This window comes from Triturus cristatus, chromosome 8, assembly GCF_964204655.1.
Source record: "Triturus cristatus chromosome 8, aTriCri1.1, whole genome shotgun sequence".
In the NCBI taxonomy this organism is placed as follows: Eukaryota; Metazoa; Chordata; class Amphibia; order Caudata; family Salamandridae; genus Triturus; species Triturus cristatus.
Window position 1 is genome coordinate 1,408,532,673 of NC_140591.1, and position 12,279 is coordinate 1,408,544,951.

At 44.1% G+C, this 12,279-nt stretch overlaps 1 protein-coding gene across 4 annotated transcripts in view; it reads right to left on the minus strand.

Annotated features, from left to right (window-relative positions):
* The window catches only part of LOC146805832 (N-acetylated-alpha-linked acidic dipeptidase 2-like), a 768,743-nt gene that overhangs the window by 273,247 nt on the left and 483,217 nt on the right, over positions 1-12,279 (minus strand). For all 4 annotated transcript variants that reach the window (XM_085623135.1, XM_085623133.1, XM_085623136.1 and 1 more), the window contains 3 exons: positions 9,629-9,754; positions 6,665-6,851; positions 2,869-2,962 (listed from right to left, as the gene is read on the minus strand). In XM_085623135.1, the coding sequence (XP_085479261.1) occupies positions 2,869-2,962; positions 6,665-6,851; positions 9,629-9,754 (407 nt within the window). The remainder of the gene's footprint in view (positions 1-2,868; positions 2,963-6,664; positions 6,852-9,628; positions 9,755-12,279) is intronic.

Below are 12,279 nucleotides of genomic sequence, written 5' to 3' on the forward strand. Positions count from 1 at the left end.
TCACTCTCTCCCAGCTGTTGTTCTCGGGGTGGGGTCGAGCCAAGTCACCAGCAGCCTACCTTATTAGAAGTACGGGCTCTCTCTGGGAGAGTGCAGTCAAGATAATACTGAAGAGGCCTCCCTTTGCTCAGGAGTTTCAGTTCTAGGACTTTACAGACTTTTGCACACTTTCGGACTCAGCTGATGTCAATGCCTGACAGGGGGTGGATGTGAGATCTTGGGGGACCTGAACAAGGTGAAAACATTATTACCTTTGAAGCAGCTCAGGAGACCTTTGGGATAGGGCGTGGACAATTTTTTTATTTATGATAGTATAGTGGCAATAACTAGTGAAATATGGCCTGCGTTCCCAGCTGCTCAGATTACGTCATTATTGTTCCGGTGGTTGTTGTAATTGGGAGGCGCCATCGTCTGGTGTCGCACTTGTATAGGGCCTGATAACTGACAGGCCCCGAAATCCGCTTCCAGTCAGGGCCACTTGGCAGGAGGACTTGGGGACAGCTGTGGAGGATACCCAGTGGAGCAGGTCCTGTTCTATGGTCCGGACTGTATCTTGCAATGCAACATTCAAACAGGTCTAATTTCTTGCACTGTACACTGGTGCTGCTCCATAGGATCGACCCTAGTTGGACAAGCAGTTTCCACAGGTGCCAGGTACTGGTGGTGTCAATCCTGCACCTCGCTTAAAGCTGCCCCTTGGTTAACTCGTTTTAGGAGATTGTTGTGACGAATGACCATGGTTCTCGGGACCGTAATCCACTTGAGCCCTGTTGTTTGCCTGTTAGGAGATAATACCTACTTGGCACTGCACTTAGCTTTCTGAAATCTCACAATCTTTCGGTCAGGTTGAACTTTGTCCAGACATTCTGGTGCCCGAGCTGCTCTTCGCACTAGGTCCTTGGCTGTGGGGTTGAATTGAAGAGCTTCTGCACCCAACACTCAGTACTGGTACAGACTGGGGCATACAAGTCTCTTCACTCACAAACATGGTCATCAAAGTCAGCTGGGAGTGGAGTAGAGTAGAGAACAGGGAAGTCAAATATGCCCTCTCCTGAAAGCCTCCGGTGATTTAGATGCCTGTAGGTCCAGTATAACTATTCTGTCAAGGCTAATGCACAGTGAAAAGAAACCTGGAGATTTTTAAAGGTGAGACTTCCCATAGCCTTTGGTCTCCATTTTATACAAGCCGGCTATCTTTTCCCCAGATTGCCTGAAGTGAGTGTTTAATGGCCATGGATATTGAACATAAAGTGGAGCAATACTTGAATTTGGACAAAAGTTTGGTTTCTGTGCCGGCACTGAGGAATATATATCCATTTGATAAGCAGGTCAAATGTGACCTTAGGATAATAAGAACAAACTATGAATGGATTGGTTGATATTCTTGTTGTTTCTTGGAGCATTGTCTGTGGGCAATTTTAGATTTAGGCACATACCCGGAGACATCTGGTTTGCGTGTAAGCTTGTATTTTTGTTAAAGGACAATTTTAATCCAATTAGTGTTAATGAGTGTTAAGTAAAAATGGAGCTTTGCCCATCTCATGATTCTCCGGTGAGGAGGAGAAGAGGGAATGACTCATCTATCATTCCTGTGACACTTCTTTACAGTTGGAGGACTTTCCGGGAGAGTTAAACAACAATCCACAGTGTAGATATAACACAACTATTGGTCACCTGAACAAGATGAGGCACATGTGCAGCACTGCCCAAAAAAGAAGAAATCCAAAGTAAATTGACGTTTCTGTGGCATGACTTAAGAAAACTGTAGGCTCAAACAGAAACAGTCCAGACCTCAAAGTTTGTTTGTTAAGTACATACAACTAAAGAGATGGCCCTGTGGCAACAAAACACCATGCTATTGTGCACTCATTTCTGCATCCAAGTCGCCCAAAGACGTCTTGTGGTACTATGAGAAGTTCGCCCTGCCTATTGAGTTCTTTTGGTTTTTTTGTGCTTTTTAGGCCACTAGGATTATGATCTATATTGTGGCATCAAGAAATGATGCAGAGATATGAGCTGCTCTATTTGTTCAATATAGGAAACACGGTTGACCCTCAAAAAAGGCAGTGCTTTCCATATGTACAAAAATGTTGCTTGGTCTAACAAGGACATAAAACTCCATAAACATGGCTACCGCTAGATCCCTGAAAAGCACTTTGTTTTACATGTAGTCTATATCTGTTTAGCTTCCTATCTCTGAATAAGACACTTGTGAATTAAACCTTACTATTTTGAGCATTCAGTTCTCTAGGAATATTGCACTAAAAACATCTCATCTTGTGGTCACTGTTATTTTTGTCACTTCCTGTATTCAGCCAACACTCCGCTTATCACGTTTTTGTTGTGTAGCATGATAGTCATGTCATAGGCCTGCCCCGCCCACTGCTATGCCTACATTAATTAGCAGTAAAATTAAACCTCATTGATTTCAAAAAGTCTCATCCCACAAAGTCAAAACAGAAAACATTTTCGACATTCTTTGCCAGGGTTGATACAGGGAGAATAAATGTAGATTTAATATGGAACTTCTATTGCACTCTTTTCTTCCTCAGTTAGATGGAGAGCACTTATTTTGTCCCCTTTGACTAAAACTCGCAGCTTATGTACGAAAGAAAGGCGGATATCTGATGTGAGCTGTTGCATCAGTTCCCGGAGAAAGAGTAGCATTTCCTTAGAACTGATGTAGTTGTCAGATTACTTTTTTTTTTATTAAAGAGACTGACCGCAAGTCGACATCTCACTTTCATTACCTTGCATGTTTCTCGTGGTAATTGTCACGGTGCCGTGTTCTAATCTTCAAAACTAGACAACCTGTTTCTCTTGCTGACAGCACAGAATCTGAGAAGCAAACAATGGGAGCTGGCTCACCGTAAAAGTTTCTCTGCATCATGATATCCAATGGGGTGGACTGGGATACTTGGAAGGCCCGCCCCTTCATCAGCTCTATAGCGAAAGGTGTACTCTGTTAACGAAGAGGTATGCAAGCATTATAAAGTTACAAACTGATGTTTACAAGCACTGGAAAATGTATGATATGTTTCCTAAAGCAAACTATTGATCTATTGTAAATAAACTAGGTCCAGATTTTAGAGTTTTATACACGTACAGATATTAGAGTCTACAGCAAATATATCACAAATGTCAAACTCCCAGTGCACTTCACAATGAATGAATGAGGACTTCTAAAACCCCAAGCTTGTCCTGCCACAATACACTGGTCACCTCGCACAGATCATTTGCTTTGCACCTACAGAATTAGCTCTTCAAACATTTTGGAAGAAGCAAAGCAGTGAGAAACTGGGATGGCCTGGATTTCAATTTATCATTAATCTATCCATTAAGAATGTTTTCTCTTCTATTCCTTCTTATATGGACATGCACTAACGGACAGTCATCAATTTTTCCATTTCAAGCACAAGAACATTATGACAGACAGAAGGTAACATTTAAGGGCATTAATCAAGAGAAATGCCCTATGTAATGGTTATACTGTACTACAAAGCCAACATTGTTTCCCTTGCAGCACAAGGTATGTATGTGTTTAGACTGATTCTTTTACACGTTCAAGAGACTAGTAACACAGGGGACTGACCACATCCAGCTACAGCGTCAGTGGTACCGCATACAAAGAAAACAGCCACTGACCCCCATTTGGGAACTTTCTTGTGTCTGCTTTTCTTTTCTGTGCACTGTTATTCTGAGTCTGAGCGTGGTTATTTTGCTGTAATGTGTGCTTTTCGTTAGTATTTGTGCTGCGAGCGGCCCGCATTGCTGCTTGCTTTCCCGCCCATTGCGAATTCCACTTCCCAGCATCCCTCCCAGGACCTACTGAAGGGAGGCCACAGCAAGGCTGCACCAAAGGCGCACTAAAGGAAAGCCCGTCTGCACCCATCCGCGCCCGGACCACACCCAGCGCCAAGAACCCTAATTTTTCCACCATGCACAGCTACACTGCCGCTGACCTCCAGGCACATCGACAATAGCAACTCCTGCTGCACATCTCCACGCAGCACTAGAGGACCATTCTCCTGCCAGCCCTGCCGCTTCACCTGCAAGACCGAAGCAACCAACAATGCCAGAGACACTGCAAACATGACTGCGTCCACCATGCCGAACAGGAAAGCCACAGCACAACTCCACTGCATTCTACTCAAAGCACAATCGCCACGGAGATCTGGGACACGATCTCACCACTCACCCCAGATGTCATCTTCCCCATAGAGACCTGGCTGAACCCTGCCTCTGTACCAGACAGCGCCATCACCACCCCCAAAGGCTACAAGATAACACACTGGGATGGTGCCAACAGACACAGAGGTGAAACTGCCATCATCTACAAGAACACCTTCAGCTGCACGACCTCCTCAGACTACTCAACCTCGATAATGGAGCTTCTCAACTTCCAACTCCACACTGATGGAAAAAGCACCGTCAAATACACCCTCGCCTACAGATCATGCCCCAGCTTCTCCAACGCCATGAGCACTACATCTTCCTAGAGGATCTCAACTTCCACCTCATCGACCCCAGGGACACCAACACAACTGACCTGGAAAACATGAGCAACATCGGCCTCAAGTAACTTATTACCAACCCTGCCAACATTACAGGACATGTCCAGCGATAGCCAAGTCTCCCAATTCACCTGAACCAAACACTTTCAGCTTCCGCTTAACCATCTCAGGACCTACCAACACTGGCACCATGCCGCCCAGCATCACGCGCAGCAACTGGAAAAAAAGATATCAGAAGACCAGTGGAACAACGCTCTCAACTCCCACCTCCCAGACACAACATCCAACCCGGACAAGGCTGCAAAGAACTTCTCCCAGTCGATCACAGAATGCACTGGCACAATCACCCACATAAAGCTAGACAAATCTGAAAGACCTGACATGATCTCAGTCATCTTCAAAAACATCAAACCCCAAACCCCCGCCGCTGACAGCATCAGTCTACCTACATCCATGAACACAAACACTGAACACCTGCTCACCCATGAGGACACGCGCACAACTCAAGCCACAATCTCCATCATGAACTCTGTGCATTCAGAAGCACCCACAGACCCCTGTCCCCACCACGTCTTAAACCTTGGAAGCAAGACGATTGGCGATGAGTTTAAGAACACTTCCATCCCCTCGGCTGCTTCCCTGATTACTGGAAACACTCTGAAGTGAGGCACCTCTGAAGAAACTATTTGCTGACCCAACAGAACCGAAGAACTACCGGCCCATCTCCCTGATACCCATTCCAGCAAAGGTTCTTGAGAAGGCAATCAACCAGCAACTCACCAAACACCTGGAACACAACAGCCTCCTGGACCTCTCTCAATCCGTATTCTGAGTCAACCAAAGCACTGAGACAGCTCTGATTGCAGCCACCAACGACATCAAGGCCCTCCTAGACCATGGCAAAAAACGCACCCCTCATCCTCCTGGACCGGTCATCCACCTTCGACACCGTTTCCAATCACATCTTGATCAACAAAATACACCACATTGAAATTGGAATCCAGGGAGACCCTCTCAAATGTATCACATCATACCTCACCTGAAGAATCCAGAGAATCTGTCCCCCATCATTCACTTTTGAACCCAAGAATTTAATCAGTGGTGTCCTCCAAAGTTCGTATCTCAGCCCCACCCTCTTCAACACATACGTGACTCCTCGGGCAAACACCATCAGATTGCACAGAATCAACATAATTGCCTACGCCGATGACACCCAGCTCATCCGCTCGCTGTCAGAAGACTCCTCCACAACCAGAGCCAGCTTCTACAGATGTATGATGAACGTCGACGACTGGATGAAGGACAACTGCCTCAAGAGCAACACTGACAAGACGGAAGTCCTCATACTTGGGAACATCTCGCCATGGAATGATGCATAGTGGCCTTCTAAACTCAGCCCATCCCCCGCCTGACAGACCACGCCCACAATCTCAGCATCATCTTGGACAGCAAGCTATCTTTGAAGAAACCGGTAAATTCAGTCTCATCCACCTGTTTCCACACCCTACGCATCCTCTGCAAGATATTCATGTGGCTCCCAGTCGACACCAGGACTGTCACGTAGGTCCTCGTCACCAGCAGGCTGGATTACGGGAACACACTCTACGCAGGAGTCAACGCACACCTCTTGAAGAGACAACAGACAATACAAACCTCAGCGGCAAGACTCATCCTCGACCTCCCTAGACAAACCCACACCACACCCTACCTCAAGAAGCTACACTGGCTCCCGATCCAGAAGAGATGCCAGTTGAAGATGTTGACCCATGCATACAAAGTCCTGCATAACAAAGGACTAGCATACATCAACAAACGCATGACCTTCCACCAACAAACCAGACACCTGCAATCCGCCTCCCTCTTCTGTGCAGCTAAACCCCCCGGATCCACGAGACAACAGTAGAGGACGCTCCTAACACTTGAAAGCCAAAGCTTGGAACGGCCTTCCTTTGCACCTTAGGACCACGCCAACGCTTCGTCAATTCAGGAAAGGACTTAAGACCTGGCTGTTTGAACGAACAGATCATCATGAAGCAGATAACAACTCTAGCTCCTTGAGACCCTCACAGGTGATATGTGCCCTTTATAAATCCTTGTTTGATGTTTACAGTGATGTAGAAATATGTGGAAGCTGGGACTTTCAGCCTTACCTTTTGCTGGATACCCTGGAGTGAGAGGGTCTCCTGCTCCATTCAGGTTTAAAACATTCCCACGCTGAGCACCGCCTCCTGGAAGGTTCCAGCCATTCGGGTAGGGCTCAACCCCTGGAGCACAGTAATCCGCCGGGTCAGAGAAAAGAATGATTCCTATAGCTCCAGCTTTCATTGCATTCTTCACCTGCAACAGCAGACCAAAGTACATGGGTTGAAAATCTCTCTGAAAGAACAGTTGTATGCTGGAGTTTGTCCTTATACTATCGCTAAACAATATTTACCCAACACAAGAATAGGATTTACTAAAATATGCCCTAAAAGTCTAATTTGAGTTTTGTTTTCCACATTTTCTTCTCGTACAAGCATTCACAGTGTGACCCTTCATTTCATTTTCATGTCTGAAGTTTCCATTCCAGCAACTACATCCAGAACGCATCATTGTTTCTTTACTTACAACTCTAAAGCATAGCCAACTGTTTCAATAGTAAACATCCTTTCTACATCTCCGCATTGGCAGAGGAGCGCCGCACCACTGCCAGGCGCAGAGCCAGCAAACGAAAAAGAAAACTATGCCCAAGCATAATTTTATTTTTCATTTGCCGGCTCTGAGCCAGCTTGTGCATGAAGAGGCAGGGAATGGGCGAGGGGAGGAAGAGTGCTTTGCCTTCTCCAAGTACGCATATGTGTTTGGCCAGCTGTCTCAGGAAGACTAAAACACACATGCACACTTTGGTTTCTCCAGCCCAGCTGCATTCAGCAGCCGGGCTGGTGAAACTCCACAAACTCCATAAACTGAGGGGAGCGTCTTTCCTGCCCGCTCAGGCCAATCCACGAGCTGCTCTGCACCAGGATTGGATGGGAGTTTGTCCCAGGGGCTGCTGGGACCAGGAAGAGGCCAGCAGGAGTGATGAGACTCGGGAGGCGGCCGGCAGCTTCAGGTAAATGACACCCTTTTAAAAAACGTAACTACTGGATAACTTTCTTGCAAGATTCACAATTTACAACGGAAAAATATCTCATTATGTATTCCTTTTCCATAGGAACGTGCACTAATTTTCCATGCATGGCTTAGAATTTAGAGGCAGTACGTGCCACCATTGTAATCATGAGCAATTGGTAATGCAATCATCTTTTTTATGTACTTCTTTGCCAGTTCGGAATAATTCTAAAGAAATCAGGGGAAAATAAATGGGCAAAAACTCATGAAAGTCTTGTGCCCAATTTAGGCCTGCATTAGCCAAGACATTTTCATTTTGCTAAAATGATATGTATAATATTCCTACTTACAGGGGTTTTCAGCCAGTGTGTCAGCAACTTCATCCATTGGCTAACTTCACTGTGAATTACTGCTTTCTGCCCCTCTAAAAGGAGCATATGCACACAAAAAGTAGTTCTCTGTAAGTTGCAAGTAGCAGTACTGCAATGTGTTCTTTCTGAGGCCAAAAAAGACTTTCTGTTTTGAGTTTTGCTAAACCCTTGACATAATAAGCATGCAAAACCAAATGGCTGGTGACCTATTGGCTTTTCCAATTATTGTTTACGAAAGACCTTTGCAAAGTTCAGTCACTGAAATATAAGATATAATACACATTAATGAATCCATAAACTGTTTTGGGTAAGAACATTTAGTAGAAGTGGTAATAGCTTTTAATGGTGTCTGATTATATGTTAAAAAGAGTGGTCTTTTTTCACTTGTGTTGTTTTAATACTCCTTTTCTGACAATAACAAGCATTAAATTCTTGATTAGATATAGAATATTATTCCTCCACAATCCCAACTGTATGGGTCTTTCAAGCTGTCCAAGATTCATTTATGTTAATGATTAAAGACTATCCATTACAATATATGCTTAATATTGATGATATTGTTATTTTTTTAAGATCACATCATTTGCGTGCTTTTAATATTAAGATTTGGGTGCTCTGCAAGATTCATCAGACATGTGTAATTGATAAAAAAAGAAGCGTTTTGCGGACTTCAGTCGTTTAGATTTACTGGTCATCTGTCTCCACAATTTGATTGTGTCAAAATAGGAGGTCTAAATTAAAAGAGACAATTCTGTGTACTCTTAGTTATACTAGGACATAGGGTTCCATTTTTAACATTCTTCCATTGCAGGACTCACCATCTATTCAATCTTTTGTATTTCATGGACTTGCTTACTCTCCAGTCATATTTGGATACCTTTGACTGTACCAGATAAACCTGCTCTTCCAGAAATTGCAGAGCGTTTGGAAGTGGTTGGAATATTAGAAATAAGTGTGGGCCACTCTAACATCTGAGGTTTTCCTTCATTTACTTGTCATCCCTGATGTGTACCAAATGGTGTTGATCTGGCATTAAACCTCAATAGCTTTGGTCTCCCAGATATTGGCCAATAGGCTCTCTGCCACTCCTCTCTGTGGGTGGCGGTTGAATGTGGGCAAGAAAGACCAGGTGGAAAGGTGCTGTATTTTCACCTTCATTTTATCCCTTATATGATGTTGTGTGCTACAGGTTTCATGAGACATAGGACTATGTGAAATCTACAATTAACACCAACTGAGCAGATTTTACTACCTAGTGTTTTCTATTTTACATTTCAGATACCAGGAGGCTGTAGTTTCTTTCACTGAAGACTTCATCACCTGTGAGTTTCATTATTTGTGCTTGAACACTGTCAACATGTGGCAGTAGTACATTCAACAAAAAACCACATCATATTCACAGTGTATCTGTACCATAATCATGATAGGATTAATTCTATTAGGTGTCTATAATCAATTTCAATGTTCAAACGTTTAAAGAGATCAGTGTATTATGGCATACTCTATTACAATAAGAGAAGGCTCTGTGATCGGTTTGAGACTTTTTTCACATTAAGGATATAGTGTAAATATATGAATCAGGTAAGAATGTTTTATAAAATAAGTTCAATGGGACTTAGTAGAGGAATGACTTGTATATGGGTAATGTATTACTTTGTTTCCTCTGAAAATTTTTCCGTATCTTGCAATGACAATCTTTCCAGTGCAGTTTATCCCAATGTCCCGCTCAAGTTGGAAAAAGTCTTCTGTCCGGGCATAGTTCACATACACTAGATCACCCTAGAAAAAGAAAACAGTGACGGTTGAACTGTGAAGATACAACACTGAGGGGATACAACAGTGAGGATGCATCAATGAAAATATAACAATGAGAATAAAAGATCAACTAGAAAACAGTCGGGCTACAATGCATAGGATACAATACTGAAAATACAAAAGTGAGGATACAAGAGTGATGATATATGAATAAAGATGCTAAAGTGAGTGTGTATAGTTCTGAATGATTACACCATGATAAGGCATTCAGCAGATAACTTTTTAAGAACAATGTTGTAAAATAATAGCTTCATACAATACTTAATGGTTGTTCATCAGTCTACGCTTCATCATTTTTAGGTCGAGGACCGTCCGGTCTGCCGAAGGCAGAACCGGAAGTCGGAGATTTAATGTTTCTGAGAGTGGCTCTTTAGCCCGCCTCTCTTTTTGCCTCTCCTCCATTGGCTGGCTTCCTAAACGGAGGCCAGCCATTGGAGGAGAGAGCCGTCCCTCCAAATAGGCTCCGTCTTTTTCAGATTCGGGGCGTGTTCCGTGCTGTTCTTTCCACTTTTTAGCCACGCCCTTTTTAGAACAGCAGGAACACGCCCCCGAAGCCGAAAAAGTTTTGAAGCTTCCATCCGCCATTTTGTAGCTATCGTCTGGCCGTGAGGATCTTCTTGTTTTTCTCTGATGTCGAAACCAGCGGAATTCTTCGCCTGGTTTCCATGGGAGTGCAGTAATCCTCTCCGTGGCGAGGTGATAAGTTTTCACCGGGTTCTCGGTGGCTGGAGGTGGGTAGACTTTGCCCACTCGCGCACAGGTCCGGGGCGCGGCAGATTCTGAAGTACACACCCTGCGCGTTGCGTCTCGGGCCCCAGCCCTTCACTCGCAAATACAATTGAACAAACCTTGTAATGAGACATAACGGGAGGATTTCAAAAAGTTAAAACCTAGAGTCAAGCAGAGCTGGGCCCAAAAGAAGTTTGTATTTATAGCGTCCGCGCCAGATGGTTAGTTAGGCGTGTATTGCGGCAGAAAGGAAGGCAAGCGCTATACTTCTGCGAGGGCAGGATCTGAAGCTGGGGAGAGGCAGTGCAAATTGTCTAAAGTATTGGAGTTTGCAGTATTTCTTTCAAACGGGCCCCTAGAATTAGGTTCTGATGTCTCTGCATTTCTTGCTGGGGTCAGAGATGTAGTCGCCGATCTTTTTAGTATCGTTGTCCCACCATTTTGGTGAAAAAAAATGAAACGTTTTGGAAAGCTGGTTTCAAAAGGAGTAAGGTCTATAGATATACCCTCTTACCTTGCAGTGTGGTGACGGATGTACCATAAAAGAGTAGAAAACATGACGTCTTTAGCGCGAGGACATACCCCCCCCCCCCCCCGCCCCAACAGGAATGTTCTGAGCCTTCCTTGAAAAATATTTGTACAATTCTGAGGGTTGCTCTTTGGCAGTACTTTGGATGACAGAATTTTAGGGACTGGGCCAGAAAGCTGTGCTCTTCAGAGGAGACAGGACGCTGCTCTCCAATGCCTGATACTGCTCAGAAGAAGAAACGTGGGTGCTTCTAACCAGGATTCATTTTTGACCAAAAACGCATACACCCATATCCTTTCAAAAGGTTACCCTTTAAGGCACCTTGAAAGTTTGAGCGAGAACTTTAAACCGATCAATGCCATCACAAGGAGATGTTATTCTCCTATCAGGAAAGAGCTGAACTTAAAAATGCCTGCCTTTCTAAATCACTAATTCACTCTCTCTATCTCACTACCTCACTCTCTCTCTCAAATACACTAAGTCACTTACACTCACTCTTTCACTACCTCACTCTATCTCACTACTTCACTACATCACTCTCTGTTTCTATCTTAATACCTCACAACATCCCTCACAACATCCCTCACTACCTCACTCTCTCTTTCACTACCTCAATCTTTCTCTCTCACTACCTCACAACATCACTCACTGTTTCTATCTCACTACGTCAGAAAATACAGCTCACTCACTAACTCACTCTTTCACTACCTCACACTCTATCTACCTCACTCTCTCTCACTACATAACTCTCTATACATCAGTACTCCCCTCTATCTATATCACTACCTCACTATCTCACTACCTCACTCTCTATATCACAACTTCACTCTCTCTCTAACTCATTACATCACTCACTCTCTATCTCTCTACCTCACTCTTTCTATCTCACTAACTCACTTTCACTGTCTCTTTCACTACCTCTCTCTATCTCACTACATCACAACACCACTCTGCTTGCATCTCACTACCTCACAACATCCCTCTCCCTCACTACATCACTGTTTCACTACCTCACTCTCTCAATACATAACTCTCTCTACCTCACTACTCCACTCTATCTCACTACCTCACATCTTCTCTCTCTCAAAACATCACTACCTCACTCTCTAGCTCACAACCTCACAACTTCACTCTCTCTCACTCACTACCTCAATCACTCTCTATCTCACTACCTCACTCTTTCTATCTCACTAACTCACTTTCACTCTCTCTTTCACTACCTCTCTATCTC